The following is a 19,910-nucleotide window of genomic DNA, read 5'->3' on the forward strand; positions in this document are numbered from 1 at the left end:
AATTACCTACCAAATATTTGTACTTAAATTTTGCAACTTAAAATTAAATATTCATAATTCAGTAATCGAATATTTCTTTGAAATCTCAAATGCTTTTCTACATTTACTGTAAATAATAACGAAATTTGTTATCGCATTGAGCTTAACTACTTGTGACACATAATATTGCAAAGAAATCGCAATATAATAGAGCTAGAAAGTATTATGACATTATTATTTTTTTTTAGTGTGTTGCTTTAGCGTCACACATGCCATATTAAGTATACGCCTTACTCGAATGACTTAACAATGAGTCGCAAATGTTCGGCTGCCTTAAAGCAACTGACAGACCAAAAGAAGCCAAACTACACAAACCTCTAGCGCACACGACGACGTCGACGATCCTTTGCTTCTCCTGCTCTTGGTCTTGCTCTTGCTCCTTTCACAAGCATCTACCACGAATTATGTTTTCCGCTCTAAAGGCAGTTTTGCTTTGTAAACGGGGACAGGGACGGCGATGGAGACGAGGCTTCAGTTTCAGTACCAAGTTCCAAGTTCCATGTTCATAGTGCACGCTAACGACAGCAGGTGGCGCTAGTTTATTTATTTGCTCGCGTGAATGTGACTGCAAAAGTGTGTGAGTGTTGAATGTGAATGCGAATGTTTGAGTCTGAGTGTTGCACAACACACTTGCCTTGCCTCCTGTGTCGGTCTGTTCGTCTCTCCATCCCGGAAGGCGTCCTGGCTGCCTTCCTTTCGTCCTGTCTGCCTGCCTGCCTGCCTGCATGGTTGCTTGGTTTGTAACTTGCTCGGCTTGTTGATGTTGTTGAACTCATTGCAAATAAATACGCTTTTTGAATGCGCATGTAAATGACTTCATAAGCATTTTATTACCACCAAGCCACACAGACACACACACACACACACACACTGTGTGTTTCTCTGACTGTTTGTCTGTCTGTCTGTTTGTCTGCAAAAGTTCTAAGCTGCGTGAACACTAACACATATGAAAGCAGCTGTTGAGTCTGTGTATTTCTTTTGAAATCAATTGATTTCCCTCGTCGTTCTCTTCTCTGCTCTTCTTTTTCTCTATGTGCCTCATTTACGACGCAGAGCAGAGCGTCAGTAATGAGCTATCATACGAGTATATAGCAGAAGCTGCACTGAGGGGCTTTTCTGCCGAAATACTCATACGAGTTGCCAATCCGTGGAGCGTCGAAAATGTTGTTTTAATTTTTAATGAGCGTCGCTCGCGGAAGTCATACATCATTAGTAGCAAATCCGGCAACTTCAATTTCAATTTTAATATGCGTACAAGGGCCTCGACACACAGAACACGAGAGCCAAGCATGGCTTGGCATATTGCAATAGCACGTGCTTGCTGCCACAGCTATTTACAGGCAACCGAACAGCGAACAACGAACAACACCAACAACACACACACACACAGCGCACACACAGACAACACGAACATAAATTGAAAAGGAATCACAATTAATGAGTTCGATGAATGCGCCATCGAGTGTGTGTGTTGCTGGCTGCCTGTTGAAAGCGTCTCTCTACGCTCCCCTCCCCCCGCTTTTCGCTCCCCTTTTGGCTTGCCCTTCCTGTTCCTTACCCATTACCATTTCCATGCGCTTTCCTGTTCCCATATCGAGTGCCTAGCATATGATTGCAAATGCCGCACATTAGCGGATATCAAGTGGGTGTTACTGAGTATCTGTCGCCCATTTCGCCACCCTCCCCCTTCCTTCCCTCTCGCCCCCTTTCTGTGTGTGGTTGTGTGGAGTTGATGTTGTATGCGCGAGTCCATGGCAAATTGAATTTCTAGCCTTTTAGATCTTTTGAAATGCCTTGTAATTGAGTCATTTGAATTCTGACTTTTCAATTTGCGTACACATGTATTCCGCGATGTGTGTATGTATGTGTGTGTGTGTGCGTTTGATTCAATCTTTTCATCGTAATTTAAGTGATTGCCTTGTCGCGTTTACCAATTAAGTTGCATCAGTCCCGATGATAAGATTATAACTCATGAGTTTGTATTCTTCAACTCATTTTTTTGTATTTTGTATTTTGTATTTCACAGAACCTTATGTAGTTGCCTGGAAACGTGGCATCGCCATCCTTACCGCCGGCTCCGTCAAGGTGACACCCGATCCGCGTGTGCGTCTGGTGAGCGGCTTCAATCTGCAGATACGTGACGCTGTGCCACAGGATGCCGGCGATTATATTTGCCAAATTGCCACTATGGAACCTCGCGAAATTACACATACCGTCGAGATACTGGGTAAGTACTGGGTTTTGACATCGTCTCAATAGGCAGCCTATTTTTTATATGCCCTCTTTTTGTTATGCAAAGTTTGAGGCATCGTCACACATCAGTCAGGGATTGGAAGGAGAGGAGGAAGGACTGTGGCAAGAATGGGATTGGGAATGGATTTTTATTATGTGTAAATTTATGCGGCTTTCACAAATCACTTGGGTCCATTGCCGGAGTGGGCGCACATCATTTGGACACCTCCACATCGAGTGTGTGTGTGTGTGTGTGTGGCTCAAATTAACATATCCTTAGATCCTTGGCGTATTATGCGCTCGGGCCACTCAAATATGCAAAGTAGATGCGCTGCAATTTGGCGGCTTTATGACCACAGATTCAATAGGGTGAATTTTCCAACGACCAACGGAAAAATCAAAACTAATCTGCCATTTTAGCTCCTTTCCCCTTCCCCACAAGTTTCCTTCGTGCCACGCTGCATTTGCGGCAGATACTCCAGTTTCCAGGCGGTCGCTCGGTCTGTCTGTCGGTCGGTCGGATGCAAATTGCCCCTTCCTCTCGATTGCCTCTCGGGTCCTTAACTACTTCCTGTCGACAACGCATTGTGCCTAACAAGCGTGCGTTTCTCTCGGTTCCCAGTTGCCAGCTCTCTCTCTCTTTCTCGCTCTCCCTCACCCGCTCTCTCTTTCTTTAGTCAGCTTTTGCTTTTGGCTCTCTCCTGGCTGGCTTCCTCTTGGCGTCTTCCCTTTTTGGCTTCCCCAGCTTGTCATCGCTTTTGGTGGTGCGTCTTCTAATCAGCAATGATGAATAATTTGCATATATTTCCCCCCAATTACAATGTTGCCTTTTTATTTGCATACACTTGGCTAGCGGGCCTCTGTGCATGCGCTTCTCCCCCCTCTCTCTGGCTCACGTTCTCCTCTGCATTTGCTAACACTTTTCCTGACTTTTCCAGCAGCATAGTGTCTGTCTCGGTGTGTGTGTGGGCCGAATGCAAATTGCGATACAATTCCCAAAATCTCCAAAGTAAAGTCGACTCATCTCTCATCGCTGGGCTCGTTGCCCTCGGTGTGTGTGTGTGTGTGTGCTCGGAATGGAGTGAGCAATGATTGAAAAATAGTTTAGGTCATGTCCTTTAAGATGTCCTTACGCACGCGTACATTTTTTAAAGCATTACGCGCGTTTGTTAGCCTATAAAAATTGCGTATTTATTTGCAGCAGTCATGGCAGCAACACAATCCAAAAAAAAACAAAAAAAGAATAAAATCGTCGAATACAACTTTTTTCATTTGTCATTGAAACTTGGTCCTGCACCAGGACAGTGGCAGGAGTCTGGTTCTGATCCTGATGCGGCGTCGCCACAAACAAACATTAAACAAAGACTGGTCTGGCAAAGCCAAGAGAAGAGAGAGAACAGAGCAGAACAGAACAGAGCAGAGCAGGCACAACAAAAAAACTGAAATGGGAGAAAAAAGTCGATTATTGAAAAGTTTTGTTTATTTTATGTGTTTATTATGCGCTCCGTTTGCCAAATAATGATCATGGCCAGAAATATTTCGTTTATTGAACTTTAGCAGCGCACGTAAATTGTTGCCCCGCCGCCCCAAAAAAAAAAATAAGAATGGCAGCAACGCAAAAAAAAAAAATACATCCAAACTCAACACCAACTCCAAGCGGGTCTCGGGGTCCGATTCCGCATTGTTGTCAAAGGAGAAACAAGCAAAATAATGCGCTGTCGAAGTTTTTATAGGCTCAACAGCAGACACCCAGCATCAGCAACCTTCTGATGCCTTCTATATGGCACCCCCAATCCAAGCTATCACCACACACACACACACACACACAGAAAGAGGGAGAGAGTCTGGTAAAAGGAGCAGAACTGTGCTGAGAAGTCAACTCCTGCCCCTTCGGCAGCGTTCGTCCATTTGGTTCGACATGCTCGAATATAAATTTCATAAAGTTTGTTGTGCTCTGGCATTTTGGCTCGCCAGCTTTTACGAGCGTAAATTACTTTCAGTTTGGGCCACACTAAAGATGAAAAAATAATGTGCGCTTGCCAAACTTTTGCACTTGCCTCGGCAGCGGCGCACTTACAAAGACATTAGCCCAACGTTCCGGCCAAGTGGAGCAGCATTCGGCATCCCAGCTTCCCATTCTGTGCTCCTACTCCGTTCCCATCTCCTGCTCCAGTTGGGAAACAACGCCTCCAGCGAGCAACCAAAACTTTGTCCAGTTGACAAATCTTTTAATGCTCATCTCCCAATCTTCACTCTGCTCTGGCTGGCACATATTTATTTACCCGGTCAACATCATTTGATGCAGGCATGTTGCATGCCACATGCCACTCTCGTTCTCTCTGTTTAAACAATGAACTTGCGCCCTTGGCTAATCCGTTGACTGTCCGCCTATCCGGGAGTCGGAGCTATTGTTCCATTTTATTGACCAATTTGTGGATAATGGTCAAAACTCTTTGCTGCATATCCTGACTGCAGGACTTGCTGCAGGATGTGTGCTCATGGCTTTAAAACTGGCAACATTTTTGCTGCTGCTGCTGTTGTTGTTTGTTTTCTGTTTGTTTGCGTATTTAAAGCGCATTCACTTGTGGATGTTATTGCGTTTAATAAACCAATTTGGCATTGACATCTGCCAACCAAAAACATCCATTAGCCAACGCTTCCCTTCTACGCCCTCGCAACACGCTGTGGTTAACCGCAATCAGACCGCAAAACATTAAGTTACGTAGCCGCCGTGTGGGCAGCCATTGTGGTCATTTCGTCATTTTTATTGTCAGTGACTAGCGCATGACGATGATAACAACAACAGCAACAGTAATGATTAAAGCACTCAACACGGGCATTAACCTGTCGCACAATGGAGCTTAATAAGCTGGGAATCATCAATTCATAGCCATTCTCATTCTACTCGAGTTGCAGAAATATTAGTGCGAAACCTTAACATATGTATTCAATTGGAAACCATAATTATTATGCTAGCTGCCTGGCTGAATAGAAAGCCACACAAAATTGTAAATTATATGGCCAATATGCCAGAAACAATTGCAGGCAACTGCAGCTGCAGCGATGTATGAATGGGGAGAGAGGGAGAGAAAGAGAGAAAGGATAGGATCTGGTAGGCAGTCGAGTAGCATTTAATTATGTGCAGCAGCATAACAATAGTTGGCACACAAACAATAACAACAATGAAGTGAGCAAGATAGAGAGAGAGAGAGTTGAAGATTGTGTGGCACAATCTCGTGTATGCCACAATACTCGTATGCAATAAACAAATGTGGAGCCAAAACAAGCTGGCAGGCTGGCTGGCTGGCAGACTTGAAAGTGGGCCAGACATGTAACCGGGTGTTAGGTGAGGCCACTTTCTTCGGATATTTGAGACAAATTACCAACACACAAGGCAAGGCAAATTGCAAGGATACGCTTGGATATGTGCGTCTGAGCTCGGACCAGGATACTTGGCCAAGTGAACCGACAATTAAACGCAAGAAAATTCCAAGCACTTGCAAAGCCGTTTAAGTTTTCGCACTAAAACTTTACCCAACTAACTATGTATTTAAATTACTTACCAGACACAGTCCCCTCATCTCGCCTCTCTCTGACTGCCCCTCGCTAAGTAAAGTTATGTGTTCGCCTCGGTCCAAGTCCAGTTTGAAGTACGTAACTTTAAAAGCCGCAAACCAAACTCTGAAGTTTCATCCATAGCCACATTGCGAAATAAGGCATAAAATCAATATGTACAATATGTCAGTGTGTTTGTACGTATATATGTGTGTATGTACATATATATATCGGAGAGTATATACATGACATAAGCAGTCAACAGAGTTGGGGTGCATGTAAATGCCCGCAAGTTGCATCAAAAGTTGCTGCTGCTTCTGCGGATATTGTGGCAACTGCGGCATCGTTTGCCTTGAAAGAGCTCGCTTATTAAAATTGCTGAGTGCTGGCCGCAGCCATCCCTTCCCCGCTCCCCTCCTTATCTGGCCCATTCATCATTCATTTGCCAGCATCGGCCATCCAGCCGAGATCAGATCAAGCATCTATTGGCGTCGCATTAGTCGTCATCTGCATGACATTACATGCCGCAATCCACGTATTACATGCCACCCAAGCAGCAAAGTCAAAATCAACTGCTCTCAATATACTCATACTCGTAAGTCGTCGTCAACTGCCGCACACACACACACACATACTGTTATGACCAAGGATTCGAGCATTTATTGAATTCAATATGCGACTCAATCCCCATCATTCCTCTGCTTCACTTTTCTCTTTTCTCTGTCTGCTGTGGGGCATAAAGTCCCACCAAAGCGTGAAATTATTGAAAATATTTCGGCAGAGAGTCCCCTAACTGCTGAAGCACATTCGCACACGTTGAGAGTGAGTCCTTTGGCAGGTCCTGGGCATGCGAGCAAATAGACAACTTCATTGTATGAGTTCTCACAGACTGCGATGTCTTTTTGGTTTAGTTTTGGCTGCGAGCCACACAGTCCCATGATTTATTATAGTCGAATGCAGATTTTGCAACCATATCATTCCATTCCTAGTTCAATACATATATATGTATGTGTATGTAAATGCTCACACATTGATATAGATAAGGATGCATATTTATTTATGTGTATATGTATATTTGTTATTCGCTTGTGTTGTGTTGTTTGTGCTCCCTCAATGATCAATTGTAATTTTCTTTCAAATGCAAATACGCTTCATCGCTACATCGTTTCGCTCCTGTCTCTTTCTCTCCGATTTCCTTTGAATTCCTATTTGTTTTGGACAGACTAGTGGCATTCATTCTCGTACCCATAAACTAATATATATATTCGAATATTATATTGTAAATCGAATGTGTATCAATAAAGCGCCCTTTGACATGCAGGTAAATGATTTTTATTTGGATTGCTCTTTGTTGAATTTGTCATAGATTTGTTCACACTAATTCATTCACAGATTGTTCAAATTTAAAAAAGATACTCTGCAGTTACATACTTTCTCTCGAATTGAACACTCCCGCTTTTTGAGCACAGCCTTAATAGATGAGGGTAAACAAATCTATAAAGCTCAAAAATAAATAACATAAAATGCAAAAGCCGCATAACCTTGTCCCTTTGGGTGAGATCAGAGACGCTTAGCTTGGTGAGTTGTGGGCGTGACCATTGCAATTGTCCTTGATGCCCGACGACGCAGAGCAGACATAGTCGTAATTTCTTCTTTTTTTTTCGTCGTTGGTTGGTAAACAGCTGTAAAATAATTCAGCCGCAAATATAAATAAATTGGAGGGGCGAATTAAATAAAATTGCCCAATGCTGGTGGACAAGGCAAATTGGCAGATGCGTCGCTCCCAGCAGCGACAGTCTCCAGCTGAAGCTTCATCCTCGGCTCTCACTCTCACATCCTTCGCTCATCGTCATCGCTGTGGGAGTGAGCCTACTTCCTGCTTTTCTCTTCCACACGCGTAAATGCCATTTTGCACTCATTCAATTTGCATTTGTGCGCATATTTATTCAAATTGTTTGCCGTCCATGGTCCTTGATCCTTGGCCAGAAACTCGGCTGGACTTTGCATACATTTTGTACTCTATTTTGTATACGTTTTGGTGGACGCGACGCTGGGCAGTCATTGTTTTTGGAATAGCGAGACTAGTGGCCATTTCTAATGTGTTTTTCGTTTTTTGTTCTGTCTTTTTGTTTTGTGTTTATTTGCTTGCGTCCTTTTTGCAGTGCCACCAAGGATTCATCACATTAGCACCGGCGGACATTTGCAAGTCAAAAAAGGTTCATCAGTGCGCATTGAGTGCTCGGCCTCTGGTAATCCAACGCCAAATGTGACTTGGAGCCGCAAAAATAATATTTTGCCCAATGGTAAGATTTTGCATAAATAGGCAGAGAAGCCAGTAAACGAAACATAACAAAACAAAAGGATCCAACCAGTCAACTGACCAACTGCTGTACAACTGTTCAGCTCTTCAACTGTGTGGTTGTTCAGCTGTTTAACTGTCCAGTTGAAGCAGTCAACTGGCCAACAGGCGACGCAAATTAAAAGCATAAAGAATAACAAAAAGATGCCAACGACGGACGACCAGCAGCAGCAAAAGAAAATAAATGAATATACAAAAAAAATATATATACATGAGAAAAAACTTCAACAATTTCCATAAAAATGAAAAGTCAAAGAAATTATTTTGAGCGCCATGCCCAACGCCCAGGCGCCTCTCCTTTATTATTAAATACAATGCGCACTGGAGCAGCAATCCTGACCCTGCTGCTGCTGCTGTCGACGTCCTCGTCCTCATCCTCATCCTCTGTGCTCGTCTGCTGGCTCTGTTTGAATTGTTTGCATGAGCAGTTGGTTGGTTGGATGGTTCGTTGGCTGGTTGAATTCTTGTAATTGCCTCTGTCATTTCTTCGATGGCCGCTTTTATTGACCTGCCCTGTCGTTGTGCTCATTTTGCTGTGCTGTATGTTGCAGGAGAAGAGAAGCTGCACTCGCACGTCCTGTCCATCGAGAATGTGGATCGTCATAAGGGCGGCGTCTACATATGCACCGCCAACAATGGTGTCGGCCAGCCCGCATCCAGTCAAGTCGTCCTGCACGTCTTATGTAAGTATTGAGCCAACCCGACATGTGCATATAATTCTCCCCAGAGTGTGTGTGTGTGTTCGAGTGTGTGTGTAAATGCCAAAGTTCAGTGTCTGCAAGCGAAACAAATTAATTTTAAGCCAATTGGCAGCACCAATTGGTAGACACTTCAATTTATTTGAAAACTGATTTTAATGGTTATTGGCTTGAATGCAACACACAAGGCGAATAGACGTGAGCTTGGCATTTACAACACACACAGACACACCAAGAAAACCACAAGTGAGTGACTTACAATTATGGAAGTGATTGTTCGACATTTATTTAAAATTTATATGCAATTTCGATGAAAGTCTTCGACTCGACTCGACTCGAAACAAAGGGGTGTGAGCAGTTGCCTCCTGCCAACACAGCTAATTATATGGAAAGAGTCCGCGCTGTTCGCACTCCCTTTGGCGATTGCTTTTTTTCTGTGCTTTCTGTTTGTGCTTTGCCATGTTGTTTACTAATTTCTTTAATATTCCCACTCCTCCCAACCTCACACAGACCCACCAGAAATCTCCGTGGAGCGTCCCGTTGTCTTCTCCGGCGAGGGACATGAGGCGATGCTCGTCTGCATCGTGCACGGCGAAACACAGCCTGAGGTATGTTTTAATTAAATTTCGTGCATAAATTTTCATTTACGCTCGCTGGTCTTCTCTCACTTGGACATAAAACAGCTGAATGAACATACCCATTAATATACTCTCTGACACACACATACACACACCGATACACATACTTATTTACAGCAGTGTATTCAGTTTAACAATCGAATCAATTTCCACAAATTGTGATCTACTACTTGCATTAATTCTTTGGGGGGTTTACTATACTTATTTGGCAATCAATTTGGGATATGCACAAAGTTGAATTCGCAGCTGGAGTGTGTATCTTAAGAGCAAAGAGCTTTCAATGCTATCTTTCAGCTGCCAACACATTAATTAAAAGTCTGCAAAGACAAATTGAAATGCTGGACAAAGCATAATTTTAATCAAACATAAAACGAATGCCACACAATGGGACTGATAAAACAGTAGTTTCTTCTTTGAAGGAGTCACTTGCCGAATATGGAATACCCTAAAATATGAAAGAAGATATAATATATAGAATTTGTTATCAATAGACTATATATATTAAATATATATATTCATGTAAAGAAATTAATATGGATTTCTAAATTTCGTATGTATATTATTCTAGAAAAGTAATAACGAAACATTAAATGCAGTTCATTTTTTTTTAACTAAACAATGAAAAGTAATGTTTTTAACGCCAACTATTAAGTCATTCCAAAAGAAAGCATAAATTGTATACAATCAATCTCAAATGCTAACGAATGCTGTGAAAAGATATATAGAAAATCGAAATATCGCATTTTTAATACATAAGAATATGGAAGTTAATATAGATCGATAAATTTATGTTATATATTTATATTATCGCATACAAATGATGATAATCTAAAATGGAATTCACATTTCTAACTTAATAGTACTCTTATTCAGAATGCTGCTTAATATTTTTAAACTCCACTATTTATTATGTTTAAAATGCAAACTATATATATCTTCTTTTAGGTTCTATAAAACTTCATTGTCAAATCTAAATGCTCTCAAAAAGCATCAAAAATAGAGGGAAGAAATGGGCATACTCACACACACATATTTAGCTGGTTTCTTTTTCTTATAGAGTAGTATTTATTTTTATGCTGTGCGCCTTTGTCGACATTTAAATTAATACGCTTGGCTATAATTCAAAGTAAAATTGCGGAAGTTGCCAAAGCGGAAGTGTGAAGCGGCGAGCAGCCAAAGAGGAAAAATACCAGCAAGAGAGAGAGAGAGAGAGAGCGAAAGAGAGTTGAAAAAAATATTAAACACACACACACACACATTCGCATACGAAATGAGAGGGAAAAAGAAAGGGAGTGAATGAAGAGACCAACACAAAGTTAGTACACCAAATAATGACTGGCAACCGCAAATGTCAATGCTTAAAATTATACAGCGTTGCTTCAGCTCGCTTAGGTTGGAGGTTGGAGGAGGGAAAGAGTGGGAAAGGGTTTTTGGTCAGACTCTGGAGTGGATACTGAAAGAAAGAGAGACGTTGGACCGCCCGCCAGTAGCACGAATTATTTGGGGCGTTGCATTACGTTTTTATGCTATTTAATTTTTCACATTTTTTGCTGGCACTGTATATTTTTTGTTTGTTGAGTTCGTTTTGCGACCGCAAAGAGTTGACTGCTTTTCCAGGAAAAGCCCCAACTACTTATTTATTTGCCAACTGGCCACCACTTGCCATTACTGTTTCACTTACTATGGCTCTTGTTGCTGTTGCTGTTACTGTTACTGTTGCAGCTGCAGCTCTTTGTTTGTCCTGTTGGACATACATTTCATTACACGACGAGTCGAATGGCTTGCGACTTGCTTTGCATTGTGCTTGACAGAAAGGGGGCGTGGCAAATGGCAGTCTGAGTGCTAGGCATGGCATTTGTAGTCTTTGAGAATGGCATTTCCTCATGCAATTTATACTGACCCCCCCCATTTTCCACCCTTCTTTCCTCCTTGTCATTTCCCATTTTATGACTCTAGTTAAATGTATACAATTTAACGCTTCGCTTTCATTCGTCTCGGCTGTTGCTGTTGCCACACAACCGTGGCACGCTAACGAGCCTGCAACTTGCAAAACGAACTAACCTCTCAGCGTGTATCTGCATTTATTGTTTTATATATTCGGGAATCAAGTGATTCAGTTTTAAAAGTTTTGCTTTGCGGCCCAGTTTTCCAAACATTACTTTGCAGTCAAAGATTTGGCATATTCTAGTTAGATAGCAAAATTCATGCTTTTATTTAATGCTGCCAACAATTTAAATTTGGGCCAACAAAGCTGATAAGTTTGTGTTAATGGATGGATAAAGTTCATGAATATTGATGGTAAAATAAAAGTTTTTTATACTATATTAATTGCAATGCCTAATACTACCTTTAAGTAGTTAAATTTATACAACTCTCTAGTCTATTAATGAATTGCCATTTCCTATTGCTATTGATTAGAAATTTGTGGCAGTTACGATTGGTGTTGCAATGCGGCATGGCGCATTTTTAATTACTGCGCTTTGACAATGGAGACCGCAATAATAAGTAAATGCGGCAAAGTTACCCAGAGAGAGAGAGAGAGATTTCCCTCACATGATACGCCTGTGGAGTTCTGTGAATTATTGAGGACGCTTTGAAAGGACAAAACACATTGACACACACAGGTGGAAGGGAGTGTGTAAAGTGACATTCACGTGCACTTACATGAGTGCATACATATTTGCATATTAATTAGGAATTGCGGCAGAAGTCTGGCATATATTCATAATCCATTGAATTGTTGATTTGTTGCATAATGAATAGCATAAACAAGCACTAAGCTGTCTGCTGTGTCCCCCCCCCCATGTGGCTTGGCTTGACGTGGCAGGCCATCAACGGCAGGCTCTGCTGCTGCATCGCCAACTGCAACGGCTGCAACATTGTCATTAGAGCAATTGTCATTAACATGAGCGACAGCAATGAGACAACATCATTATCAACGTCATCGAGTGTGGCCATTGTCAGCGATATTCTTGTTGTTGTCGGCGTCATCAATGTCATCGATGTTGATGTCAGACGCATTAAACATGCAGCAGCATTTGACAGAGTTATCAACAGCTAACAACATTAATGGGTGTTTGCCTGAACAGTAACAGCGGCAACATCGGCAGCAGCAGCAGCAACAACGGGGGACTTGCCCCACTTAATGCGCTGTCATCGTTCGGTTGCCATTGCTTTTAATTATTTTGCAAATTAATTTCCAAATTGGTAATTTTCTTCACATTTGCACAAAAACTCAAACAAACTGCAAATCCGAGCATCATCCTTGCCATAATGAGTTTTTATGCAGCTGCTGCTGCTGCTGCTCTTGTAATTGACTAAAAGTTGGCCTATTTTGCAATTGAGCGCCGCAGGAGTTTATTGTCATTTAGAGTTTGGAGTATCGATGGGCTTATCACTCAATTACCGAGAGAGATTTTATGCATTTTGCTCAAAATCTATTTAATGTGCTGATTTGCTAAGAATTGTTATTAATGGGATGCAAGCAGAAACTGCAAATAGTGATAAATTGATGAGCAAAGAGTGTCATTGAACAGTCTAAGAAAATCATTAAATTAATGCATATATATAAGCATATAACATCCCTGCCAATTAATAATTGTAAAATAAAAATGTTATATGCAAATTATTGGCATTGTAGAAAACCAAAAGTTCACTTCGCAACAACTTTATTAAATGTACTTTTATTTATTAATATCGAATCCTCCATTCGCTCGTATTCTGTTGACATTTCCGCAATAATTATAATTTTCATCAACAGATAATTATGTTGACGTTTTTTGTAATGATGTTAACGGCAATGAAGTGGAGCCCTTAAAATTAAATGAAGCGAATACTCTCCACTCGCTGCTGTTTGGCTTTTAATTAGAGCTCCACCACTTTTGCCATCGTGTGTTGTGTGTTGAAGAGCTTGTGCAATGATTATTGTTTGGATTATGCGGAAATTGACAGGCGGATTGAATGATTGCTGTTGAATTGTAAACTGCTGACGTGCAATTAATTACGACAAATTATTTATTGTTCAATTTCTGTAAGAGTTTTCCACGCTCAATAGGGAAATGTGCGATGGCCAGAAGGAGGAGGAGAAGGAGGAAGGGGAGGCGAAGTTGGTCGTCACATCAAACCACCTGCCAGCAACTTAAGTCAATCGCTAGCCATTAGTGGCGACACTAGCGCCACCCACATGCCACACGCACCGCACGCGCAGACAACACACGCAATTTGCCCCTTTATATGTATGTATGTGCGTGCTGCCCGCATACGCTGCGTATGCGTAATTATTTGCTTTTTGGCCCAACAGGCTTCGCTGTGAATGCTTTGGCTAGAAGGTTTTGGTTACTTCGAACAAAAGGGAGCTCGAGCTCTCTCGACACGCAGCTGCCGCTGCCGTTGCCGCACACCTAACAACACGTTTCCGTTAACAATTTCCGCCAATACCAGCGTCAAGTGGGGATTGCATCATTGAGTGCCGCCAGTCAAAGGAAGAGAAATGAATAAAGCAGAAAAGGGGGAAGCCCAACAGAAAAAGAAAAGAGAATAGACGAGAAGAAATTCACGCAAATTTTATTCTTCTCTTTTCGCTGATTAGTGTTGATTGGCATTTTTCGCTTTGCTGCTCATCAATGCTAATTTTTTTCACTTACTTCTTTTTTCTTATATTTTTTTTCTATTGGTTTACCCACTTCACTTCGCCACGCACCTCAGCTTGACTGCAAAAGTTGGCCAAGTTGTTGCTTGGCTTGGTCGTAGCGCAAGTGCAAAAGATTGATTGACGCAACATTTGCGTAGATGTTGATATTGATGAAGTGCGCCAAGCGTTTGGCCAATCAATCGGCTGTCTAAGAGCGCCCCCTGCCACAGCCGACAGCAATCAATGAGCACAACATTTAATAAACCAAAGTAATTAATGCGCTTAACAGACTTGCGGCATAACAGAACAGAAGAGGGAGACATGCACACACACACACACACTCGCATACATATAGAAATATGAAATACAATAATTTTCTTCTTTTTTTTTTGGGCATTTTTCTGCCATGTCAACACTTACGCCTCGTTACGCACGGCTGAGCGAATCATCATGGGGCTGAGGGTTACAGATCCTTGCTACTGCTCCTGCTGCTGATGATGTTGGCCATGCTGATGAGCATAGCTTAAATGTGTGTGAAGAGAAGTGGGAGAAGCGTAAAATCAACAACAGGCAACAGCAACAGCAAAAGCAACACCATCGAACAACACAGCCTAACAAAAGGCATGGAAAAAGCAAACATCAACATTTTGCACAAATAATAACAAACATTTATGGCATAACAGCATAACTCTAACTACACACACGTTCTCCCAACAATATCTATATAAGCATTGTGTGTGTGTGTGTGTCTGATATTTATGACAACACATGTGTACACTGTTGACAGCCATTTTAATGGAATAAGCGCCATAGCCAGAGCAGATACAGAGCAACAACGCTCTCAGCCCTGAGCTCTGAGCTGAGCGGTCAAAATGACACCACGAGATGTGTGTTTGCCTTTGCCTTTGCATCCATTTCTAGTCATATCAAAACTAATCTGCGGCACAACTCCAACTGTCATCTTATCATTTACTACAATAATAACAAGTAGACTTATTTTATTCTGTATATTTTTATTCCTGCTTTAAATTTGTTGTCCAACAAAATTTCCATGCACTCAACTAGAGTACTTTAAGCCCACTGTGGAGAAAATACTCGGCACGTTTAGAGTCGTATATTTACTTTGTTCTTAGTTATTCTTTGCCATGCCGTATTGTATTTTCTTGTTAAAGTTGTTATTGTCGGATGGATTTTTGTTATGTGAGTCATGCGTGGAGCACCTGCTGCTACCCGTTCCGTTTTCTGTGTTAATTCGTGCGTTGCTGTCCCGCCGGTGTATCTCCCCGCCTGACTGGCTGCCTCCTGACTGTCTCGCTGTCTGATTGTCTGCCTGTCTGAATCCTGTCAAAGCCGCCGTAACAGCGCACACATGCAGGCAACCGGCAAAACCGGCAACCGGCTGTTGGCTGTTGGATTCGTTGTTGGACTCGTTGTTGGCAGTCGGCAACCAGCAAGCAGCTGAGTTGGTACATTTTTTTTTCGGTTCTTTTTCTGTTAGAGCCTAGAGCACGACTCGTTGGCAAAACACGCACACACGCCTGTCAGCCTAGCACCGCAATACTAGTTAGTCTCTGGGTCCTGGGATGCGACCCAGAGATCTGGGTGCTGGGTTCTGGGTTTTTGGGGAGGCCTCTGTTTACAGAGGATATGAGCACACTTGACATGCGAAACAAGCTGTTGAAATATTCCTGCAGTTGTCAAAAATATTCCAACCAAAGAATGCGGTAAATGAAGGCCGAGAGAACGAGAGAAGGAGACGAGAAATTTAATTTGAACGCGTGGAAAATCAATGTTCAAGTGAAGCTCGAGTGGTGGCAATGCGATCTATCTAAAAGCATTTGCCGTAAATCACTTCGAACAAGTTTCTCACACCTCACACCACAAAGCCACAACACTCACACACACACACACACATCTAAGTGGAGACACGCCAATTTTGCAGTTACTCAGAGTCAGACTAACACTCAATGAGTTTGAAGTTGAAAGTTTTTGAAGTTGGTTCGAGGTTCGTGTTCGTGTTCGCTACGATTGACCAAGTTTTCAATTATTTACAGGTAATTTGGTTCAAAGATACCATGCAATTGGACACCACCGAGCGCCACATCATGGAGAATCGCGGCTCACGTCACACGCTGATTATACGCAAAGTGCATCCGCAGGACTTTGGCAACTACTCCTGTGTGGCTGAGAATCAACTTGGCAAGTCACGCAAAACTTTACAGCTCAGCGGAAAACCGAATGTTGCCGTTTTTAATTCACCAGCAATCAGTCAATACAAGGACAGGTAAGCTCACACACACACTGGCACACGTCTTCCACGTTCCACTCGCTGCTCAATTGGCAGCCGTATCAAGTGGCAGACAGACCAACCTGAACTGAACTGAGCTCAGCTCAGAGACCAAGACCAGACACGTGCCCACGTGCCATACACTGATGGCCATGTTAGACAATTTGTAGAGTGCTTGACCTCAGTTAAGTTGAATTTACTCCAGTTCAATAGAGTTGGCTTCGCTCACTCGCTCCGCTTTTTACGGGCGTCTAATTAGCGCGAAACAGTTCTCAGATTTGCCACCCTCTACGGTTTTACGGGTATTTACACGTTGCGTATACGTAACGTAGCAGAGCATCAAATTCAAAAAACCTGGAAACCTGAAATAACAACTGTCAGTTTTTCGACAATGCGGCAGATAGAGAGGCGGCTTTATTAGATTAATTTCATTGAATGACAAACGGACAATGGGACAAGAACGGGACAACATTGGGACAACGTTCTGTTGGGATAGCATAGCAGCGCAGTGGGAGAGACAACTAGTCGCATACGTAACAAATAAAACTTTTAATTGGATTAGCTGTCATCAGACGCACACATGAACAGACGGACACACATGGCTGAGAGAACAGGCAGCCAACCGACAAACAAGCTCACATCTCACTGTCAAACACACACATACACACTGACACACACACACAGTCGCATTGCTGAAGCAGAAGCAGACGACAGTGAGACATATGGAGAGAGACAGTGAGACAGAGAGACAGACAAACACTCGGATAGCTATAGAGCCGACAAATTGCCAGTGAGTGGCATTGGCACCTTTCAATAATTCAACTTGAATTAAGTTCAATAAACTAGATCACAAAAAATAAAAAAAGAAAACTGAAAATGAAAATAAAATTACAAATTGGCATTGGAGAAAAGTGGAAAATTGAAAATGCTAGAAATAGTAGAGCACATCAAATACGAAAAAGCACGCATATGAAATTCCAATATCATTTTACCAAATAATTCTATTTTCGGCAAGCCGCATTGCGCATACGCTCTGTATAACAAAGTTTACCAAACAAATATTACTAACTCGCTCTCTGATATTGCCAATCGGACTCTGAATGGCAATGCCAATGTCAATGGGGAATCTGAATCGGAATGGGGAATAGGAAAAGGGCGATGTCAACGCACCAGCAGCAGTAGCAGCAGCAGCAACTACGCTGATTTCATTTTGTGATTTTGTGCCGGAAACTGCTGCCGGCAATTAAGCTGGCAATTGGTCCCCATCGAGCGCTACACCAATCGAGCTGGCGCCAGTCGCCAGCTCTTCAATTGTTCATAATCATTTTTATTGCTTACTTTACTTTGGATGATGCCACGAGCACGAGTATATGCGAAAACTTTTCTGATTGGCGTTTTATGTTTTTATTGAAGCCCAGGACTTCAGGTTATTAGTTCATATGGCCCAATAAGCATACAAAAAAAAAAAGAGAACACAGAAAACATAAAGCGAAGCCAGTGCTGGAAATGCCGAAACAAACTGCCATCTACTTATGTATTATATACACAAACAAAGTAATATCACAGCCAAAAAAGAAGAGGAAGGGCTGCTGCCATCGCCCCTCAATGTTCCTCCACGCTCCAATTCTATAAGTTGGCTTGTTTATGACTTCAACGACGCTCTCATGCTCCCCAGCTGCTCAGCTGATTAGCATTCAAATTGTGTGCCGAGTTTATCGCAAAGCAATGAACTAGCGCCTTTGTAATGTATTTGTGACTACGAGCAGGAGCGGGAGAAGGAAGCCAACAACAAGGACAACTAGGACAACCGCTTCGTTCTAATTAGTTGTTTACTTGAATAGTTTTTCGTCCCTCGCGAGCAGCGCTATAAATACTTCCAAATCTGCCTTTGTTGTTAATATTAATGCGATTGTTAATGAGCTTCAGAGTTGCCAGCTGGCAGCTGGCATCTTAAAGTCAAAAACGGAATTCATTCACCTTTAAAGGCGACCTGCTGGGCCAATGGCCCAAAAACTGCATTCTGTCGATATGAACGAGCATTAAGTATACGCTATGTGGGCGTGGCTTGCAGTTAGTCTTTCGGTTGAATGAACGGAAGCATTGTATGATGTTGAACATTGCGAAGGGCAAACAAAGGGTCAATAACAAAAGCAACCAGCAACAACAAGGGCAACGTCGACAGCAGTCGAAACAGCAGCAGCAGAAACACGGAGAACAACGCATGGATTCAGCTTCAAATTCTGTATCTTAAACCGGCCATTGTCGTCAGCAACGTCAGCATTGATTATGTTGTTGTCGTCATGATGATTGTTGTTGCTGCTGTTCGCATTGCTTGCGTGCCAGATAGCTGGCTGGCTGACAGCCTGACTCGCTGACTAACTGAAACTCGACTGCAGCTCAGAGAGCTTTATATGAAATTTAACAATTACATATTGATTGAGTTCGCCTTAAAATAAATCTGGCGCCAACTGTTGCACGCAAACTTTCGCCACATGCTCACTCTTCATCTCTCTTACTCTCCCACGCTTCAACTCTATTTCAAACTACAACAGATACAACATCTCCTGGGCAGTGGACTCGCATACACCCATCGAAGAGTACAAGTTGTCCTTCCGCAAGCTGCCACAAGGACATGAGGTCGTTGACAATGCCATTGACTCGCAATCCTCGCTGTCGTCATCGTCATCATCATCGTCGTCGTCGTCGTCCCACTCATCCCAAATGTACGGCTCTGCCACCCACAATCATCGCATTGGCAGCAACTTGGGTAACTATGGTGGCTATGGCAATCTGATGCACTGGGGTCACAATGATTGGCGCGATGTTGTGCTCCCTGCTGTCCCCCTCTCACACCACTACACGCAAGGCATGAGCTACATGGTGCGCGGACTTGATCCCGATCAACAGTATGAGGCCACAGTGCAGTCCCGGTAAGTGTTGTCTTTAAACCGAACTAAACTGCAACTCAAATTCAAATTCAAACACAAGAGTTGCCAGCGAACCGCAGCGTTTGGTTAGTTCGGCTCATTAGCTAGCAACATATTTGCATATTATTGCCGCACAATTAGTTGGCAAGCTGCATAATTAATGTCGACGGCTTAATGCTTACCAATTTTCCCCATTCACAGCAATCGCTATGGCTGGAGCGACTTGACCAACAGTTTTTTCTTCTCCACGTCATCAAATGGTGAGTTCTTCTTACTTTTTGTAAACTCTTAAAGCGAAAGCTCTTAATGAATATATATCATAAATATGTATACGTATACGTGATATCTGAACTTAAGCCCGGCGCATGTCCCCTCCAAAATAAACGTAGTATCGTGTGTACGTGTAAATGGTATAAGCTGATGCCGTCCTCTCCCTCCCACACACAATCAGCTTATGCATGCGCCTGGCGCTTATGCAACAATTTTATTCACCCCTCATTTTATTTTGAGTTTCTTTTTAGTGTCACAAATACATTGTTAGAGGG

The 19,910-nt window shown here is 42.5% G+C and overlaps 1 protein-coding gene across 2 annotated transcripts in view; it reads left to right on the top strand.

Annotated features, from left to right (window-relative positions):
• Positions 1 to 19,910, top strand: part of LOC117573330 (lachesin) — a 111,265-nt gene that overhangs the window by 75,679 nt on the left and 15,676 nt on the right. For both annotated transcript variants that reach the window (XM_034256437.2, XM_034256438.2), the window contains exons 4-10: positions 2,066 to 2,266; positions 7,989 to 8,129; positions 8,737 to 8,868; positions 9,394 to 9,491; positions 16,206 to 16,435; positions 18,991 to 19,368; positions 19,567 to 19,625. In XM_034256437.2, the coding sequence (XP_034112328.1) occupies positions 2,066 to 2,266; positions 7,989 to 8,129; positions 8,737 to 8,868; positions 9,394 to 9,491; positions 16,206 to 16,435; positions 18,991 to 19,368; positions 19,567 to 19,625 (1,239 nt within the window). The remainder of the gene's footprint in view (positions 1 to 2,065; positions 2,267 to 7,988; positions 8,130 to 8,736; positions 8,869 to 9,393; positions 9,492 to 16,205; positions 16,436 to 18,990; positions 19,369 to 19,566; positions 19,626 to 19,910) is intronic.

This window comes from Drosophila albomicans, chromosome 2R (assembly GCF_009650485.2).
Source record: "Drosophila albomicans strain 15112-1751.03 chromosome 2R, ASM965048v2, whole genome shotgun sequence".
Taxonomy (NCBI): Eukaryota; Metazoa; Arthropoda; class Insecta; order Diptera; family Drosophilidae; genus Drosophila; species Drosophila albomicans.